Source organism: Gigantopelta aegis, chromosome 3 (assembly GCF_016097555.1).
Source record: "Gigantopelta aegis isolate Gae_Host chromosome 3, Gae_host_genome, whole genome shotgun sequence".
In the NCBI taxonomy this organism is placed as follows: domain Eukaryota; kingdom Metazoa; phylum Mollusca; class Gastropoda; order Neomphalida; family Peltospiridae; genus Gigantopelta; species Gigantopelta aegis.
Genome location: NC_054701.1, coordinates 11,812,671 through 11,835,361, shown reverse-complemented (window position 1 = coordinate 11,835,361; position 22,691 = coordinate 11,812,671). Strand labels below are relative to the sequence as shown.

The 22,691-nt window shown below is 37.1% G+C and overlaps 1 protein-coding gene across 2 annotated transcripts; it reads right to left on the bottom strand.

The window, feature by feature from the left end:
* Positions 1–680: 680 nt before the first annotated feature.
* LOC121369471 lies at positions 681–4,780 on the bottom strand. Of its 2 annotated transcripts, XM_041494575.1 has the most exons (6): positions 3,986–4,780; positions 3,299–3,358; positions 2,235–2,308; positions 1,676–1,738; positions 1,289–1,348; positions 681–947 (listed from the first exon to the last, which is right to left on the bottom strand). In XM_041494575.1, the coding sequence occupies exons 3-6, from the start codon at positions 2,253–2,255 to the stop codon at positions 774–776; spliced, it is 318 nt and encodes a 105-aa protein (XP_041350509.1). In that variant the 5' UTR covers positions 2,256–2,308; positions 3,299–3,358; positions 3,986–4,780; the 3' UTR covers positions 681–773. The 2 variants fall into 2 exon arrangements, with proteins under 2 accessions (XP_041350509.1, XP_041350508.1); XM_041494574.1 differs by lacking the exon at positions 2,235–2,308.
* Positions 4,781–22,691: the final 17,911 nt, after the last annotated feature.

Genomic DNA, 22,691 nt, shown 5'->3' with positions numbered 1-22,691 from the left:
ATTTAGCTAATTTTTAGCTCACTACTAAATGTATATTAATCTGTTTCAGGAGACAGTGGGTATGCTTGCAGCCCATATCTCATGACTCCATTCTTGCACCCAACTACACGAAAGCAAGTAAGATACAATGTTTGCCATAAAAGTTCCAGAAATGTAATTGAGAGAACCTTTGGTAGGTGGAAGTGCAGATTTTGATGTTTACATAATGAAATTAGGATGAACCCCCAAAGAGTGTGTAGGATCATTGTTGCATGTGCGGTTCTTCACAACATTGCTTTAGACCACAACGAGCCTATGGATGATGATGTCACTGAAGATGATTCCATCATCGACAATTTTTATGTTGGACCAGAAAATGGTCAGCTTGTCCGTGCACATATTGCAAACACATTTTTCTCAACTGTTTCATAAAATTACTGTGCAATTCATATCACTTAATGATTAATTTTATCACATTTACAGTTTGTTTGTTTAAATGTAGTTGTACAATACATACAATATTGCACAGTTTAAGACTAATGTCCCTTACATACTTGCATGTGTTATATGCAACAAAGATGTTTACTCCATTCAGAGGATATTAACTACTTTCAGTTTCCTGCTTGTGTAATTTTATCAATAACAAAACAACATGGGTGATGTCACTAATTATTTTTAAATGCTACTAACTTATTTTAAAAAAAATCAAAGACAGGCTGGCTAATGAGCCATACAACAAACAATGGAACATCATCCAATTATTACACGCCCGTCTAAAGACGGATGTACAATGACTACTGTTCCATGCACAAGTCAAATATGTATTGTGGACTTTGATGTCCTTTTATAAAATTAATTTGAAGCTGCAGCTTTGTTTTCTGCAACTGGTTAAGTTCTCTCTCTTCTTTTATTTTTGCCAATTCCTCTTTAAGAACAGCCATCTGCAAATTTTTAAGCTCATCTCCAGGCTGAAAAATATGTCAGTCAATATAATGTTAACAATGTATTAAAATATATTGATGACTGAACATGAAACAACTGTATGTCTATATGAGTTTTATGAATTGAAAACTGATTAATTAGTCGATATGAAAATATAACACCTAAAATTGCTTTAAGACATGTGTGTTCAGTAATATAATTTCCATAAAATGTTCAAATGATTCAACCATGAATATTTCTTTTGCAAAGAACATATTACGTTTAAAATAATATTACTGCTATACCACTTAAGGGAGGTGGCATATTTCACTGAAATGAAAAAGTGTTTCCTAGTCTAATTAGCAATGGAAGTAACATTTGTATGTACCATTCCTGTTCTTGTTTTCTTCAAATGCTCAACATCATTATGTTGTCCACCGGATTTCATCTGTAAAAGTCAAATCATCTTCATTTATAACCAGTTATTTTTTCATAACAGGCATGTGCTTAGATACATTAGCAATTGTTACTTAATAAGAAAGTAATATAATAACACATTAAATTTGTTAACATTTGATTTTATGTAGATTATCACATTTGAACAACAAGTTGTACAAATCTTAAAGTATGATAACAAGAGAAATGTACTTATGCTGACTATGCAGCATGGGTTCTATAACAAGGAAGAATAAGAAACACAATATTGTTTGTGTAGGAACAAATTGGTATTTAATATTTAATAACAAGTTGATATATATAATGTAATGTGTCATACCAAAGAATGTTTCCTTTTTCTGGGTTTTTCCATATTTTGTGACGTTTCCGGCTCCGGCTGAACCTGTTTTAATAATAATGATTAGAGGCTGTTATACAATATAATATGCAATGTTTAATATTGTACAATTGGGGAAAAAATTGGTAATGTTTTATATTTTACTCAACACAGTGAAATAACTATGATTGCTAAAAGTAGTGATTTGTTTGAAATAAATGTTTCCTTTCCTTTAAGAAAAGTGTTATGTAATTCTTTCAAATAAATGTTTCCTTTCCTTTAAGAAAAGTGTTATGTAATTCTTTTCATTGATACATGTGTTGTTAAACATCTGTACATGTGTATGTGTATTTGTGTAGGCACATGGAGGTAGGTCGGTACATTGGTAGCTAAAGTTTGTATTTGTTTAACGACACCACTAGAGCACAATGCTTTATTAATCATCAGCTATTGGATGCAAAACCTTTGGTAATTTTGACATTATTCCATTAGTAGAAGACGTACACACATATATACAAATACAAATACATGTACACACATATTTACAGACATACACACACACCTCATTTGGACTAGTGCTCATGTCCACATAGCTGCTACCTGGGGCGAATGGTCTTTCATCACTGAGGTTTAAGTCTTAAATAAATGAAAATGGTGTCTCTTATTGTTAACTTCACAGAGTTGACATGTATATACATATTCTGTAACATTTTAATAATCTTGTGCAAATGTAAGTAACTTTATGACATGTAAATTGAAATATGAAAAATGGACATGATATAAATGTACTAGTATGAAATACAATTCATGTGTAATCTGCTCAAATGAAATAAATGCAGACCCATAGGAATGGTGTGTGTGCATATACAATGTATATGTATGTATGTATGTATGTATGTATGTATGTATATATATATATATATATATATATATATTAGTGAGAGGAATTTGAGGCACAAGGTGTAGTGGTGGCAAACATTTTACCTTTATATGGCTGCATACAGATTCTGAGAACAAGATAGCTATTTCGTTTTTTTTAATGTTTTTTTTACACACACGCACACACAGTGGCATACAGAGGAGGGTTGGGGCACAGGAGTCATGCCCCTCCCCAGTCAAAACTTTTCTTACTGTACTACATTTTATATAATCATGCATACATACATACATACATAGTGCCCGTCCTTCACTAGAAAATCCTGGCTACACCAGTGCGCTCGCAGGGGCATAGTGTGAGCTGGACCTGGGGGGGGGGGGGGGGGGGGGGGGACCAGTGGACCTTTTCTATTTTGTTTTTGCACCACCAGAAACTCCATATGTATAAAACTGTATGTTTTAGTTCTGAAAGCAGACCATTTGCTTCAGCGGATGAACCCCCTGAACCCCGCCCCAGCCTATGCCCCTGGCACGCACGCACGCACACACACACACACACACACACACACACACACACACACACACACATACATACATACATAGATAGGCCCTATTTATTTAATATATATAATGAAATAATTCTTGAATTTGTTTTTAATCCAGTCAACACTACAAGCAGGCCTATCATCTATTTAGCCAATTTCTTTTTCTATTTTCATTTGCCAAATATTACACAATTTATATTGTTACCAATAATGTCTTCTTCCACTTCTTCGTCAACACTCTTTTGTTCATTAGTCAATGACTTTTCTGAAATGCAAATGCATATAACTGTCACATGGATTTAGTACTTCAGTAGTAATTTAATACACTCTTTCTTTTTTGAAATTATTATTATTTGTCTTTTTCTTTATTTTTCTTTTATATTATTATTATTATTATCATCATCATCATCATCGTTTATTTTATTTATATTTTTAAATATATGTCATACTTGATCTGAAAGGAAATTATACTATTTAAGTTTATTTTAAGCGACTCCCAATGAAGGCCTCATTATTGGGGTCAATCCTTTACCGTGACCTTCGATATATATATTTAAATTTTCTTTTAATAATTTGGGGGGCGGGGGGGGGGGGGATATTCGGGATAATGTCTGTTTCATATTATTTATTTCATTATGGAAATGTTATAATTACTTTTAATAGAAATTTGTATCACCATTACACATTTTTTATTAAATTTATTTCGTGAGTAATATAAGTTTGTAGCCATATGATTGTGTATAGCACATCGGAAGATTGTTGCAGACGACAAATGACAAAAGGAAGCAGCCATGTTCGGCTCCCAGGTGAAGGTCACCCTAACAGGTGATCGGAACTCGGTATGAATATATAAAATGAGTAAAAATCGTAAGTAACTGAAAGTTATACTTACCGATGGGACCAATGACGGTCTCCAGACCGTCTGGGAGCCCAATGAAGCTGGGGTCGTCCGCAAAAATGTCGACGATTTTCGCCGTCACTGGCGACAGTTCTTTGGGGGCGGGTCCCCCACCTGTCAAACGCGTACACTTAATTATCTCGGCATTCTTTTTTTTTTGCTGCCGCGTATAATTTTCTCCATTTCTCTTTCACCTGTGTCGGGGTTTCTTAGTGCGATACCCAAAGAGTTCAGTTCAGCTGTCAGCGTAGTCCACAGCTTTTGTTTTCTTTCGTTTGTAACACTGTTAGTCAATTTCGCCCTTAATGTTTCTATATGTTGTGCCACATAGTCCACGATAACAGAGACTTCGCGAATATCAAAATTCGGATTGCGTTTGCTATTCATTGTGTAATTAATTAACTCTTAAAAAATGACCTAGCAGACGAACAAATTTGACAGAAGTAAATAAAGAATAGAATTATGGGAAGTTGTTTACTTTGCTTTCATTGGTCAACTCCAGTTAACCCTGGGTTAGTGAAAACTAACCCTGGGTTTGCTAACCCAGAGTCAAAAGTGTGTTTCAGCAACGGATTTTTAACCAGTGATTAGCCAACCCTGGGTTAAGGAATTTAACTCATAGTTAGTGTTAATCAGTGATTAAGTTAACCCAGGTTTCGAACAACCGGGCCCTGGATTTTATGTATTGTATTATATTTTTGCCCACAGGTCCTTACACTGTGGTTTTACATAAATATTTATAAATATTTTCATATACTTACCATTTGTGAAACTCAATAGACGATATGTATTTTTGTGTTGGGGTGTCGTTAAACAAACATTCATTCATTCATTCCATGGCATGGGCCTAAGAGGCCGTATGCCTGACTTTATCTCAAATTTCTTTAAAAAGGTACGAGTGGGATCTACGTTATCCGATTCTCACTTCCAAACGATGGGTGTGCCTCAAGGTGTTGATAGCTCGTTATATGTTGACGATTTTCAGATTTGCTACAGGCGTCCAGTATGAGTATCATTGAAAGTCAGTTGCAGCTTTGTTTGAAATAAACTTGAACAATGGATTTCGATTTTCAAAGTAAAAAACCGTCTGTATGCATATCTGCCAGAAAAAGAGGTAACCGTTTAGATCCTCAGCATGTTTCTGCACAAAAATCCGGTTCCAGTTGTAGTCAAACACGTTTATTATACAGCAACTAATATTTTATGCAGAAAAGCAGTGTACTCTGACGGTTCGCCACATTTTGGTGGAGTGTAAGCATCTGAAAGAAACTAGAAAAGATATATTTGGTCAGAAAAATGTGATGGAATCATTTCGATTCCATCCAGAATTTATTTTACAATTTTTATGTGATACTGACTTTTTAGAGTAATTTTTAGAGTAAAAGTCAGTATCTGTTTGTGATATTTATATTTTATGCAGTTCTTTACACTGTGTTTTAATTTAACTGTTGAATTTTCATATTGATGTTGATAATCATTTTATTTGTTTGCATTACGATAGTTTTACACCCAATAGCCGATGTATTTTTCGTGCTGGGGTGTCATTAAACATTAATTCATTCATTTATGCAGAAAAATATATTTGATATGTAATTACAATCGCTAAAAAGTCTGTTAGTCGATAACATCTTAGAAATTGCAGCAAATTCAGGAATGTCCCTTTAAGAGTAATTGTCAGTGATTTCAGATTTGTTTTTAAATAGGTGGGTGTTTTTATTCATTTATTTATTATAATAATTATTATTATGAGGGGTGGTGGTGGTATTTTTTAGGGGTGGGTGGGTTGTTTTTTTGTTTTGTTTTGCTTTTTAAATTATAATGATTAGATTAATTTAGTAGCTACAATCTAAGGATATTGCTTGTAATATCTCAAAAGCGTCACCTAATTTCGTAGAGGATTTTATTTTGTAAATAAATATCAAAATGTTTCGAATCACACTATCAGCCTACAACAAAGACAAAAAAAAAACCGTAATCAATTCGCCGGTTCTGAGATGCCAACTTAAACCAAGACGCAGTGAAGATTTAGTGCGTTAAAACTAATGTATGGTCATGTCGGCCATTTTGTTTATATGCACTGCCAATGCTCGTGGTCGATAGCTAGAACCCAGTGCCCTGTTTAGAGGTAAACACGCGCCGGTTAGGCTCTTCCTAGCACGACGTGCTGTTTATTCAGACCAGACGTTTCGCAAACTCCACGGTCGCCGAGCGGAACACTGGCGTCTCGTGGTTAAATCGTGCTTTTTGTTTAAAACAAATGAACCCGGTGTGATACTGGCTCCAGTCCTAAAATAAGAACACCATACACATATTGATTACAGCTGCGGTGAACGTAGTTCTAAGCAGAAAGCAGACTTGATGAAAAAGAAAAATGTGTTAACCCTCGCTCCTGAAATTTTGTTGGAACATCTATTAATAGAGAAAACTAGCCGTGTGCTTAGCAGGCAGTTGTCACAATAAATGGAAACTGGTGTTTGTAAACGGGAAAACTGTATGTAATTAGAGGAATTTGGTCTGTAAACTATGATGCTATTTAAATGTTGCATACATATGTACTTGAGACACTACAGGTCAAATATCCTAATCGTAACCGAAATAGTGTGCCAAATGAATTATGCTGATGGGACGAAATAAGAATTAATACCAACACTAACAGGAAAGGGTGATTGCAACCAAATACTCACCCACAACGTCAGGAAAAGTTTAAAGTTCTTGTTAACGACACCACTAGAGCATCGATTGCTTAATCACCGGCTATTGGATGTCAAAAAAAAAATCTAATTCTGACACGTAGTCATCACAGGAAGCTCGCTACATTTTTCTTAATGCAGCAAGGGATTTTTTATATGCACTTTCCCCACAGACAGGAAAGCACATACCACAGTATTTGACCAGTAGTGGTTGCAACGAGAAAACCCCAATGAGCTGACTGGATCCACAGAGGTCGTTCGATCCTTCGACGCAAGCACTTGAAGCGATCAAGCAAACGACTAAGCTAAATCCCGCCCCCACAGTGTCAGGAAGTAAAAAAAGAAAGAAATGTTTTATTTAACGACGCACTCAACACATTTTATTTACGGTTATATGGCGTCAGACATATGGTTAAGGACCACACAGATTTTGAGAGGAAACCCGCTGTCGCTACTACATGGGCTACTCTTTCCGATTAGCAGCAAGGGATTTTTTATTTGCGCTTCCCACAGGCAGGATAGCACAAACCATGGCCTTTGTTGAACCAGTTATGGATCACTGATCGGTGCAAGTGGTTTACACCTACCCATTGAGCCTTGCGGAGCACTCACTTTGGAGTCGGTATCTGGATTAAAAATCCCATGCCTCGACTGGGATCCGAACCCAGTACCTACCAGCCTGTAGACCGATGGCCTACCATGACGCCGGTCTGTTAGGAAGTAACCGTGTTACTGACACCGAGTTCCACATTGTTCACATTGAATCCATATTGCATCTTTTTCTTTTATTAACAAATTAATGTGGTAATTGCTTGGTTCATAATACCAAGTGTTCCCTTATTTATTTATCTCAGTATACTAACACAAACAATTCCATTCATTACCGAACTGATCGCCTTTCAGCTATAGAATTCTATACACTATTGGCTTAAACATTATGGCATACACCCGATATGTCTTCTGTATTACTTGAAAGGGAATATTTTATTAAAAAAATGTTTCAACAACAACCATTTTGGATCTAAATTAGTGTTATTGCTTCGCGTGGTATAGATAATGAATGAATGAATGAATATTTAACGACGCCCAAACAGTCCCTACTACACAAATGCATTATGGAGCGTAACGTACACGTCCGCACAATCAGTCCAGCATATAACCCTACCTCTGATACGCCAGTCGTGGATCACTGACTGTGACCATAAATATCCTAATGGCTGACGGAGGGCGTCGATCCTATTAGCTTTTGCACCCCGGGCGATATATTTACCATTGAGCCGCCCTTTGTATGCGGTTTGAAAGATGAGCATTATACAGCTGGTTATAGGAGTATTCGTTTTCCACGGTGATCAAAAGAGCATATGTTTAAATAAAGTTAATAAGAATGCAAATACTGCTCGTGATACCTATACAATACCGACGCAAGGTGTATTGTTACATTTTTCTTAGCCCTAGATAAGTCTCTATATTCGACTCTAGTAACCTTTGATAAGGTATTGTTTGGTGATAACATGTTGGCCACTCTAGGCGACCGCGTTTTTCGCACTTACATTCATGGACACGAAATGGAATGTACGCATGTCCAGATAATTTCTATGTCTTAATGCTATTTGTAGAATACTATGAAGTAAACTAAATGAGTGCTATAAAATGCATGATCGTTAAATGCATGATCGTTGGGATTCGGAACGGGGAGGTGAGAGGTTCCTGTTTATGATTACAATAACGAAAATTAAAATTGGCAACTAATTTTTGAAACTAACATAAAATAAATCGTCTAAGCATTTTGTGTATTTAATCACTGTAAACATGTTTCCTCACTCCCACTGCATTAACGGTCCAAATTTCTCCAACGGTCCTGCAAGTCATTATCGGTTTCATGTATATTTCAAATGCATGAATAAAGCGAACTAATTTCTCTCCATGAAACATAGTTTTAGGCCCTAGTAAATTAATTTGTTTGATTGTAATTTTTATGGGCATATAATTAAAGGACTAATGCAATATTTAAAGACATAAGTTGATAAAGAATATTAGCGGTAAGTCACCATTAAGCAACTTGAAACGGGACCGTTAACAGAAACTGGAATTAATTTAAACGAATACTTAATACGTGATACTTAATTTATATGTATATGTGATATAATTACATAATACAATCATAGCTTTGTACAATTATTTTAACCATACAATATCGCCTTAACTATATACAATGAATTTATTTTAATGTTCCAAGAAGCATCTTATGCTCATATCTTCAGCCTTCTTTTTAATTGCTTTTGTGTAAAATCCACTAGCGAATGGGAGTTTTCTCTCTTATTTCCTTAGTACTGCTACTATCGCTAAACACCCATATCTGTATCCAATCTGAATCAGTAATTTGGTTTCAAAAGAAGAATCATTCATATGTCCCTCTGTGGGATAGGGCTATTCCACCCGAGGGTACATTATTCAATAATATAAATATCACTATTTAAAAGTAAATATTTTACCTATCTTATCGTGTTTTCTTTGTTTTGTTGAAATAAATAAAAACATCCTACGCCAAAACTGCTTTGGCCAATCACACCTGTCACAAGTCAATGGTAATCAGAGCAGAATGTGATTTGAAAGTAATGATTTGTAGATTTACTATACTATGTTTATTAGTACACATGTGGTATTTTTAGTTGTACATATAAAGTTTATAGTATAATACTTATCATCAATTATACGGTAATACAGATTGTGCAGTTGAGAGAAATGGAATAGATTAGTCATAGCTTGGATCGTGAAACTAAAGGTTTTTTGGTATGGGATTAAAGGGACACACCCTAGTTACGGCTAGTTGTTAACCATTACGGCGTTGTTTTTCGCTATTAAACCCATTTTTTCACATATAAAATTGCACTTTACTTCTCGTTTATTATTTAGAATATACATTTCCATTCACCTGAAGTGTTTTTTGGTAATCCTGGTTTTTGTAATACCACAAAATGCATTTTTCATATTTCATAAATCGCACGCACGTCTGAGAAAAAACCGTTGAACAGACGAGGTCTAATCTATTTTTAGAGAGGATATTTCCATTTCAATGTCACAGACGTTGGTATATCACGTGACCGTTATCATTTTGGTTCGGTTTGTTTTCTCGTGCACGGTTCGCGCAATCAACATCCGATTTGTTGTTGTTCATTTGTGAGATTTTTCTTCACAGTTCGTGAACATTTTCAGTAACAATAAAGTTCAGACAAGTAAGTATCGCAATACAAAACGTTACAAACCCTTAAAACCAATAATTTTGCTAAGTTCTACGATATCTGGAGAGGGGATACAACCAGGACAGAACAGTTGGAACATGTCCAGGAAAGGTGAAAAGAACGCACCCCAAGTCTGTGAAATTTGTCGTAACGTAGGTATTGTTGTGCTTCGAGCGACATCTACCGGTGACATCAGAATACAAACTTTCAAAATTATGTCAAGCAATTGGGACATGGGGATTCCCATGGTATTTATCGATAGTAGTATCCAGGCCTGTATAGGGCCATGACCTACTTTCCGTGACCTTGACCTTGATGACGTCACGTGACCTCGTCCTGTATAGCCCCATGACCTACTTTCCGTGGCCCTGATCTACTTAGACTGACCTGGATGACGTCACGGACTACTGTACCGTGTGCAACGTCCTACTGACCCGGCCCTGACCTACTTAGACCGGCCCCTGACCTACTTAGACCGGCCCCTGACCTACTTAGACTGACACGAAAGAGTATAAAAAGGCTAGATACGGTTTCATTATCATTCGCTCGCCGAAAACGATCAGATCTACGTTCAATCCAGAGATGGCCTGTTCCACAAGTGATGAAGCGAGATGTCGTCTAGAACTTGGAACTAACGTCTACGTGGTGGCCAAGTTATGGAAAGGGGACACTGCTATTCACATAAGGAAATTCGACAGTGATAAAGGGAAAACCTTCCCCACCAAGCGAGGCATCACCCTTACCCTGAAACACTGGGTTGAACTGTCTACGTGTACCGGTCAAATTGATGAAACCATAGCTGCTTTAAAGGAAAGGAAAGAAGAGAAATTGTTTCACCATCTTGGTGCCAACATGTATGTGAGCGTGGACAAAAACATTGCCGGGGTGGACATTCGGCAGTGGTGGTGGTGTGAAGAAACTAAATCCGTGAAACCTTCGAAGAAGGGAATATTCCTTTCTCTACAACAATGGGAGAAACTGAAAGGCTGTTTCACAGTCATGTGTGACTTTGTACCAGAGCTGAACTCGATTGTGCCCTGCGCCATGCAAGACGACCATCAAAACCAGATGGGATTTCTTCAGTGTAACTTCTGCAACCCTAACGAGTGTCACCAGTGGTGAACGAGTTTTGTTTTGGATGAAGGTATAAAAGAATGGATTTATGGTTTACACTTCATTTGCTTTGCGACTGTGCTAGAGAACAGACGTGTTTTATGATTCTGACATTCTTGTGTCTTGTTGCACTCTATCTGGAACGAAGAAGATGGCATCGGGATATTCGATCAGTCTTAGTAGCAGCAGCAGCAAAAACCAAAAGAACTTGCCAAGGCCGGTTTCTTCTACACGGGAGACCACGATGCCATCACCTGTTACTGTTGCGGACTTCGCGTCTACCGATGGAAGAAAACAGACGACCCAGTGATGGAACATTACAGACTCTCTCCAAGATGTCCTTATGTGAACAACCTCTTCAGACATTAAATGTTTCAGACACTTGTGTGCTATGTTTTCATGTTGCATGTTGTGAATAAAACCGTGAATAACATGTTTTGCTTTCTTATTTATGTCCTGCGTCCATGAGTGTGTCTCTGGACGTATCCCTATGGTAGTAACACTGGTAAAGGGTAATATTTTTATAACGATTATTTTTGGGAGCTCGCACGATGAGATTTGTGCTTGGGAGGAGGGACACTGGTCATACGTATCACACACACATTCAAACATTCCTGTACCATATCTTTATGCGTCATAAGGTATATAAGTAAAATAGTTTTGGAAAACTCGTCATTTGAGGTAGAACTTTCAGAGGAGCAACATGTCAGACCAGTACAAGTTATATGTACCAGACGTGGATAAGTGGACCCGTTTCTATAAACTGCAGGCAGAAGGTAAACTTCAACCTCATTTTCCAGTGCAACGTGGTGGGAAAAGTCAGATCATGTACAGTGTGGATCGATGTCTAGAACTCTACGATCCCACGTGGAAAAAAGAAAAAGAGGAACAGAACAAGTCCCCGACACCCAAAGTCGTCATGGTCTCCCCAACACAACAAGTGGTAGAGCAAGCCAAGGCCGAGCAGAAACGGAAACGTCAAGAGAGTGGCGTGGAACAGAAACGACGAGAGCAGACTGGGCAAAAACGGCACAAGCATTTCTGAGAAGGCTATAAAAGGGGGCATGGCAGTTTCAACATCGTCAGTTCACGTCGAACACTTCAACAGTCAACATCATGAATCAGTGTCACATTTGCGAAAAGAAATATGTTTGGACCCACGACCTAACTCGGCACGTACGAAATAAACATGGACTCTTGGAATTTGACAATAAGCCTTCCCAGCAGCAGCAGCAGCAGCAGCAGCAGCAGCAGCAACAGCAGCAACAGCAGCAACAGCAGCAGCAGCAACAGCAGCATCAACAGCAGCAGCAGCAGCAGCAACAGCAGCAGCAGCAGCCACCACCACCACCACCACCACCACAGCAGCAGCAGCAGCAACAGCAGCAGCAGCATCCCCTAAGATTGCTACATCCCTTCACCATGATCGTGTCGGGACCCACGTCGTGTGGAAAGACAGTTTTGTTGTACAAATTGTTGAGAGATGGTAAAATCCAGCCGCCTCCCCAGCGCGTCATCTGGCTCTACAAACGATGGCAACCCCTCTATGATACGATCAAAATGGTTGCTCGAGTGAAATTTGTTCAAGGCATACCTGAGAATTTGGAAAAGGATCGTTATTTGGATCCCAGAGTCAGAAATCTCATCGTGTTGGACGACTTGATGTCTACAGCTGGAAAAGACCCTCGCATCACCGACCTGTTCACAGAAGGAAGTCACCACAGAAACCTCTCTGTGATTGCCATCAACCAGAACCTGTATCACAGCAAGGACCCGACACAGAGAAGAAACTGCCATTATCTAGCGCTGTTCAACAACCCCATCGACAAGCAGCAAGTTCTGACTTTGGCACGGCAGATGTATCCTGGAAATACTCGTCATTTCATGCATCAGTTTGAGGAAGCTACCCACAGGCCCTACGGACATCTCTTGGTGGACTTGAAACCGACCACGCCCGAACATTGGCGTCTTCGGCCTAATGGTTTAGAGACGGGGCTGTCCGAATGGTATAAAAGCACGAACGTAACGGTGAATGTCTCAGAAGAGTTGCAGCCACCGACGAAGAAAGAGCTCTACATGCAAATCATGCAAAGAAACGCATTCAAGAGAAAACTACCAGGCATACCCGCCTACGAAAGTGACGACGAAGAAGATGATGAGGTAGAACCCTATCTGAAAAAAGTCAAGAGAATGCAGTCTTGCGATACGTGTGGTCTGGTCTTTAAAGACGGAAGCGACTTGCAGCGACACGTGAAAACGTGTGAAGAGGGAAATGAAAAAGAAGAAGAGCCGTCGCCCGACCTGGAAAACGAAGGCATTCGTCTCATGGTGGAACGTGTATTCGACATCAATCGTGCCTATCTCCAAAGCAAGAGGAAACGCTACGAAGAAAAAAACATGTCCCAAGATGCCATTGAAAGAAACATGAAGACATTGCAATGGAAGTTATTTAAAGACACGTACTCTCGCTTCCTGACCTATATGCATTACTTTGACAAAGGTCCCAACACCAGAAAAATTTTACAGTTTGTGAATCCAGACAAAGATGTGAGACCACAGATTCGTTCTAAATTAAATCAGTATCGTTCATGGATCGGCGAATATTTGGATGAACAAGACGACGACGATACCGACGATGATGATACTGATGAGGAGGACGACGATGATGAAGAGAAATGAACACTCATATTATTCACATGTCGCCCTTAAGGCCTCTCGATGTAACCCAGTGTGTGTCCATTTTATATATGTGTCAGTGATTTGTAATTTAGAAATAAATGAAAAACCAAAACATTGCGTTTGTTTTTTGTGTTTTTTTACTCTATGACTAGATTTGTGATTGGATATTACTACCGCTACTTTATAGTAGCAAGAGCTGTGTGTACAAGACAGAACATACCACGATCTTTGATATACCAGACATAATACACTAGTTGGCTATAGCTTAATGGGCCACCGACGGGGATCGATCCCAGACCTACCGCACATCAAGAGAACACTGAGTTACCAGGAATTATTTTTGTAACATTTAAAAATAACCCATTGGCACCCCTACTGGCTCGTAGTGTGCAGAGATACGTTTTTAGATTAGGTCAAAGGTTTTGTCATACATCAGACCTAGTGTTGTTTCGCATAAAATAGTACATTACGTTCTTGCGATAGTGTAAATACAGATATCTGTCAGATATACATGTTTATTTGTGTGACGAGCAATTGCTTAGAAATTTCCGATCACAAGGTTAATATTTATATACGTGCTTATTTACATTGTCACCTGAACTATACGTGTGTGTGTGAACGTCATCGACATCAGTAATAATAATTTTAAATATTTCATATATTACACCTTAAAAACACTAGTCTTGAGTATATATTTTAAATTGATATTTTAAATTATTAATATTGCTCGTCATTCTTTTATTTCAATATCACAATCTACTGAATGTAAAACATTTTTTTTATATGAACACTATGAAAGGGGATTGTTTCATTGAACTGTTACAAAGTATAACATGTGACACACTTAGCACTGATAGCAGTCAGAGACGGATCCCTGGGGTGTGCAACCAGAGGGGTGCTGTCGAAGTACTGAATGACGTTGACAGTCATTGCGCTCACTATCATTTTGTGTTCGATCATTATCCCATGTTTATATGTTAACTTTAAATTATTTTGTTGAAGTATTAAACTGACACGTAAACGGTGTTGTCTTATCAGTATCGAATACCATTTTAGCATGGGACCCTGGTAAGTCAAGGTACTTAATAATTGTATTAATATATTTTTAAACTGCTTTGTAAATTTATTATAATTATTAATCAAATTTAATTGTTACTTGAACCAACAATGCAGAAAAATATACATATTTGATGTAATCAAAAGTACACACGTGCTTACAATCGGTCTACCCCCGCCCACTAAACGAAAAAAAACACGATTCGTGTTATTTACTATGTTCAAGAATAGAAGCGTAAAACGTTATAAAAACAAAGTATATAGCTGCAATTTGCTTGGCTGAATTTATATCTTAAAGAAATCAATAAAAAAAACAGTTTTTATGAAAAAACATGATTGATTTAGCGGTCAGCAGATTGCTACATGGTGTTTAAAAAATATTGCTTGCAAGATAAGGTGGGACAAAATTCTTTTTTGTTTTTTTTAAATAAGTTTGATTATTTCTAATTGTATTGATCTACATCTTAGTTTACGTTTTCAAATTTTAGCGCCCTTATTTGCTTGCATGAAAAAACGATTGACGTGTGACCTCACATTTTTACTGACGTCACTCACTAATGCGTAAAAAATAAACATACAGACGACACTTCGATAGATATTTTGGGCATGATCGCCATAAATTACGAAAACTACAAATGTTTTAATTGTCATACGGGTCATGTGTTTTTTACCTATTTTGGTTCATGTGTACAAAAAAAAACTATTTTTTAAGGTAACAAATAATTGGATATACATAAAATTTCTTAGCTATTTGACTGTCTACACATCTTACTGTGAGACTTAGAACGTAAACAAACGGTAGGTACTTTAAAAAGAGGTGAAATGACACGACTTAATAGAGACAACGACTCAACAAGGGTGAGAGTATAACACGTTTATAATGTTTGAATGACGTCAGTTTTTGAATGACGTTGCATACAAGAACAACTGCTTCCGTGTTTAGAACACTTTCAATGTAAAATTGTTATTTATTTCACCGTGTTTGAAGAAAGAACGATTTTCAAAAAGTACCATTTGTTAAAACGTTGTCCACCACTGCAAACACATAGATCTTCAAACTAAATCAGTATAAGAAAATTAACTTACTATTTTCAAGTCTTGATCCAGTCGATTTCTAACAGTGACAAAATCTCTCACAATGATCCAAATGAATCTTCTTCTAACAATGACGAAATATCACAAACGAATAACAATGACGTAGTAGATGTGGTCGTTTTCGGCGAGCGAATGACAATGAAACCGTATCTAGCCTTTTTATACTCTTTCGTGTCAGTCTAGGTAGGTCAGGGGTCGGTCTAAGTAGGTCAGGGCCGGGTCAGTAGGACGTTGCACGCGGCACAGTAGGCCAGTCTAAGTAGGTCAAGGTTAGTCTAAGTAGGTCGGGGCCAGTAGGACGTTGCACACGGTACAGTAGTCCGTGACGTCATCAAGGTCAGTCTAAGTAGGTCAGGGCCACGGAAAGTAGGTCATGGGGCTATACAGGACGAGGTCACGTGACGTCATCAAGGTCAAGGTCACGGAAAGTAGGTCATGGCCCCATACAGGCCTGCTTACTACTATCGATATAAAACCTGCTTTTTCACTCCATTTGATAAAAACGTGATCTAAGTGTGTTACAGGTTTGTAGATTAACCAAATTATAATTTATTTTCGCTGGATGGAACTAGGGTGTGCGGCTTTAATTAGGCAAGGTTGGAATTTGTATTGTTATAGATTGTAGTAGGAGTGAGTGGATGGTAACTGAAAAGCCGACTGTGAATAAAAGAGATGTCTTAGTTATTGTTTGGGGCAGTATGATTTATTTTTGAGAGAGAATAGTGAACAAGATTCGTGCAAGTTGGACAGAAGTTTGTGAAAGACTTTGGTGTTTATAGTCTCGGTTTAATGCTTAACCGTAAGTAATTAAATACTTGATATTTAGTATGTACTGTTATTTTGTGATGGTTATAAAACATAATTGTATTATGTTAAAGTGTAGTAGTATGGTAATGACATATTAATTTTATAAAGATGTGGATAATGAATGTTTAGTATAACTTGTATAATGTGGACATTGAGTAAAGAGATGAAGTTGGTTGGTATATAAAGTGTATGGAATAATAAGGTGTTACATCATAGTAATTAAATGTATCTTGGTTACAGCACTGTAAGGTGTCACGGTTATAGCTGGTACAGCAGTAGTGTCTACCGAGAGATGTAGAGGTGGCTTGCCTGTATGAAAATGTGGCTGAGAGTTGAGCTCATGGAAGAGTGGTACACGAGAGAGTGCAGTGCGGTGGTAATGTAGAAATGAAGTTCCATGAGTGGGCTATTTATTAGCCGTGTTTGGGTTAAGTAAACAAAACAACGGGTGTTTTGTAATATTATTATTATACTGTGCAAGTATAATAATGGAGGTGTGGTGAATTCGGAAGGTGAAGAAAAGGATGAGTTGTGCAATTAGTTCATAATTGTATTAGTTAACAACGTGCTCATGTATGTGTTGAAACATTAGCAGTGATAGTTGTTAATTGGAAGAAAGTGGTATGTGCAATACTGCTTAATTAGTTAATATAACTAAGTGGACACTGATCTTTTATTTTGAATACGTAATATTTTAAATATTACGTGGTGCTATATGTGTGATGTGATATATACTTAATACATTGAATAGTATTTGTGTGTAGTTAATATTGATTAGTGTGGTGATCATCTGCACTAAGATGGTGACTGGTGAAATTAGTTAAATGTGTGATGGAGAGAAAGGTTTGGTTGTGAGGGGTTGTGTTAGTGTACATTGATGTATGATGAATAGGCCTATGATTTGCATAATGATTGAAATGTGTGAGTGTATATGATTATTATTTGCTGATGTAAATAAATGTAGCAAACTTATATTGGTTTTATGTGTTTCTTTTAGTTATCTAATCGATTGTGACAACACCATCCAATGTTGAATCCATACGTGTTTATTTTTGTCTATAGTGTAGTTCTTTCTTTATTATATTTAAACTTTTAAAATGTAACACCAAACCAAATGTTTATCAATGAAACTAATACTAAACTGAAATAAACTTTTAGACGACACAACTACTACTAATAATAATGCTGTGTAAAGTATAAAGGACATAAACACTAAAAATAGAAATGTTTGGCGGTCAAAAGCCTGAAGTTTAGTCGTCAGAATCCAACTCGATTACAAGGTAAACAAGATCACGTGGTCATGCAAGACTAATAGAATCTATCACCGTTGTGGGGTATAGGGATAAGTTAATTCGAACCCGAGGGACAAAATGTTTTTTGTGAGGGCCGGGGTTTACCGAGGTCCTTACAAAAACATGTTGTCCCGAGGGTTGGAATTGCCTTATCTATACCTCACAACGGTGATTGATTCTTTTCTTGCACATTTAATTTCAGTAATAAAACATTAATTTTGTAAACGAAGGTTTGTTTATTGTAGAACGATTCGTAAACATTTTACCTATAAACTCATTTAATCATACGCGGGGAAAATGTAGTCCAGTTCATGCAACGACATAAAAATGTAACAACTTACCAATAAATATAAAGTTGAAAATATTAATTTGTTTATATATTTTTAAAACAATGATACAACGTGAAATGGCAAACAGAATTCTAAAAACCATGATTTATGACGTCAATCGTTGTTATACATGTTGTGACGTCACGCGTAGATAGAAATCGTCTAGCTCTCGGGTCAGACAGATTTATCTAGCCCTAGGGTCAGACAAATTTTTCTAGCACCGTGCAAAAGCTGGATAAGCCTGTCTAGTAGGCAAGAAAGATTTATTCCGCTTGGCCTGACGTCAATGAATGGGTCTGTCTTGCATGGCTAGGGATGGTAGAAAATGAGATCTTTTTCAAATTACTTTCATTAAAGGGACATTCATTCATGAGTTTGCTGCAATTTGTTAAAGGGACATTCCCAAGTTTGCTGCTATTTTTAAGATGTTACCGACTAACAAAGATTTATTAATGATTGTAATTACATATCAAATATATATTTCTGTATAACATATTAGTGACTTTATAATAAACGTGTTTCTGATCGTTGTAATATTTGTACTAGGTTAAATTTCATCCCCCCCCCCCCCCCCCCCACCCCCTTATATAGGTTTTTTTTTCGTACGTACGAAATTATTTGAAGACAAACTCCAGTTTCGGCTTCTTACAAATACTAAGAGGACCAGAAACACATTGAATATACATACAGACACTGATATTCTAAACAAGTTAATACATTTAATATGTAGGTTTAATCGTAGAAATATTTTATTAGTCGGAAACATCTTACAATGCAGCAAACTCAGGAATGTCCCTTTAAGATGTTATCGACTAACAGACTTTTTAACGATTGTAATTACATATAAAATATATTTTTGTGCATAACATATTAGTGGCTGTATATTAAAAGTGTTTCTGATCGTTCTAATATTTGTACTACGGTAGGTTAAATTTCATTTTATTTCCTAAAATATTTTTTTTTCGCATGTACTAAATTATTTGAAGACAAAATCCAGTTTGGGCTTGTTACAAATTGTAAGACAACCAGAAACACATTGAATATGCTGACAATGATATTCTAAACAAGAAAATATATTTAATATGTAAGTTTAATCGTAGAAATATTTTTGTTAGTCGGAAACATCTTACAATGCAGCAAACTCAGGAATGTCCCTTTAATACATTTTCAATTTTATGTTACCATCTTTCTAAAAACAATTTCCGATACGCTTTAGTTTAATTAGAAACTATGCTTCATATGCTATAAACATCAACAACAATAACAATAACATCAACAAAACCCCAGTAAAAACAAACAAAACAAAACAAAATAAAAAACAACACACAAAACCATGGGGTGTAGGAGGGGATCAACAATTTAATAATGTATAGCTGAATAAAATTAAGTATTTTCTTCAACACCTACTCATGCTGGGTTGTCGTTGAGCAGTCATTCATTCCATCGCCTACTTAGGCACCTGCATGTTATAAATTGTATACAGATAACAATTAGCTATTGAAATTGGATATCTGTTTTATCCCGTGAAGATAAATTGTATACAGATAATAATTAGCTATTGAAATTGGATATCTGTTTTATCCCGTGAAGAAAAGAATGTGAAATTCCGCGAGGCTCTGAACAGGATAAAGCAGATATCCGATGTTAACAACTAGTTATTATCTTTATCCTGCAGACCAAAAAAAAAAAAAAAGGGGGGGGGGGGGGGGGGGGGGGGGGGGGGGGGTAGGGCTTGTAGCGCAAGCTATTATTTCTGTTATTTCAGCCACATTGTATACTGACCTAGAGGTAAAATGTACGATTTTGTAACGTAGCGTGTGATTTCACATGAGTGACGTCAAAAGTCATATCCTGCTACAATACGGATCTGACTTTGATTTATCGTCATCATATTCTGTTAGTAGAAATGGTGGTTGCAGGATAAATGTATATATTCCTCCCATGCCGTTTCCCATGCCGTTGTGCAGCGGCCCGAGTATAATAAATTATTTTCTTGTCTTGTCCACCTCAAACACCGTACGTGTTATTATTATCGAAACGCCTCTATCAGTATATTCCCGGACTTTGAATCATCAATAAATAATACTTACTTGACAGACATTAATTTATCTTCACCGTCACGGTAATTAGCTTGATTATCATGCTGTGTGCGTATTCCTCTTAGTATGTATTATTTATTGCCGTTGACTCACACCAAGTAGCTGATGTATACACATCATCAAAAAATAAGATCCACTGAACGTTTCCGATGTGTATAAATTAAAGCCCAGTTAAACATCCATGCGACATTTTGGGTCGATGGATACTAAACAGAGATCCACCAATTTAGAATAAACGGCACAAGTACTTAAAAGAGCAAATGTCCAGAATCCCTTTGTAACAAATCTGGTGGATTACAAAATAACCAGGCGTGCCAATAGACTTTTCTGAACGTAAGTGGATACACGAAGTACTGATGACACTACTGACACACACGTGTACCATTTCATCATAAGCAGACCGATAATTCCACAATATGTCTTTCAGTCCAACTGTTATAAAATTCATTAAGTTAGTACCCCTTCAACAATCGTTCAATAAAAAAACTTTTCATGCGTTGGTGAATCTTTTTGTAGCTTGCCAAGATACTATTTATACACAGGTTTGGTCATACAAATAGAACAAATCTGCGAAAACATGTTTAGTGGTGCTTGACGTATGCTGAAGTGTATATTTTTGTGCAGGGGTATCATTAAATATTTGGGGCGGGACGTTGCTCAGTGGTACAGTGCGCGGTCGGTGTGGGATCGATCCCCGTCAGTGGGCACATTGGGCTATTTCTCGTTCCAGCCAGTGCACCACGACTAGTATATCAAAGGCCGTGGTATGTACTACCCTGTCTGTGGGATGGTGCATATAAAATATACCTTGCTGCTTATCGGAAAGAGTAGCCCATGAAGTGGCGACAGCGAGTTTCCTCCCTCAATATTAGTGTGGTTCTTAATATGTCTGACGCCATATAACCGTAAATAAAATGTGTTGAGTGCGTCGTTAAATAAAACATTTCCTTCCTTCGTTAAACATTTATTCATTTATTCATGTTGTATATTTAATGTCTTGCAATCTTGATTGTTGACTCTTATTGTAAACCTATACTCCGAGTGGTGAGTCCTTGATGATAATAAATGTCTGGCCCCGTACTTATAAAACATTAAAGTCTAGACTCTGTGGTTAACGAAGTATCGCCCATATACATTAAAATTAAAAATTAGAAAAATGTTGCCGTAATGTCTCTGTCAGAACTTTAAAATTTTATAAGCAATGCCCGTTCAGTTCTATTCTATTGTGCGTTTTTTTTATGCGGACAGGAATATTTTCTTGGAATAAATTAAGAATTATGAGTCCTATATTAATACGGTGTAGGTATACAAATATGCGGAAAGAACCAAAATGTCATTGTTTCGTTCGGCCCTAGAGAGTAAAGGAAGCTTGTATGGTAAATATTTTCGGAATGGTCTGAGCTTGGTGTTCAGTTCCTCAGGCTACGCGTTAGTTCGTGTGATGGTAATTAGTCCCGTTATTAATAGGTCAGACATTTACCCTTTGGAGACTGCACTTTCTTCTATTCACTAAGGTTGGAAAATATGTGTTACTAAGACAAGGATTTACGTTGAACGGAGTGAAGACAGCGTAGTGTTGAACACCCCAAAACACCCAAAATAATGGGAGTAGACGGGCGCTCTCTACGTGTTGTGTGTGAGAGACACTCACTCACTCTCTCACTCTCTCTCTCTCTCTCTCTCTCTCTCTCTCTCTCTCTCTCTCTCTCTCTCTGTCTCTGTACGTGATGTGTGGTGTGTGTGTGTGAGAGAGAGAGAGATAGAGAGTGCGTGAGTGAGTCTCCAGTATATGCGAGATGCAGATGGATAATATATATTTCATAAACTGGTTTTAGCATCTGGTGTACCTACTGTAGATAACAAGTGCATACACTAAGTAAACCTAAGTATTTCTTGGCAATAGATAATAATGCTTGTGCATGTAGTAGCATCATCGTTTTGAATGATTGACAACAACATTAATGTTTCGGGTGAAATGGTACCTTAATACACGATTGTCCCTGTAATAACATAATTTAGGTTCAATTTAACAGGCCGGATAGTATACATATACATAATGTCATCAAAGATGAGGTAATCGAAATCGGTAATCGTAATTGATTACATGTTTTCGTGTAATCGCAATCGTAATTGATTACATGTTTTCGTGTAATCTGAATTGATGACATTGCTCATGTAATAGTAACCAGTCGTGATTCCTTTCATGATTACGGTACTCATAATTTACCAAACCCATTCTAATTTCTCATTTGCCGTAGACACAGGGGATCACCATGACTGGATTATCAAATCAATGAAACA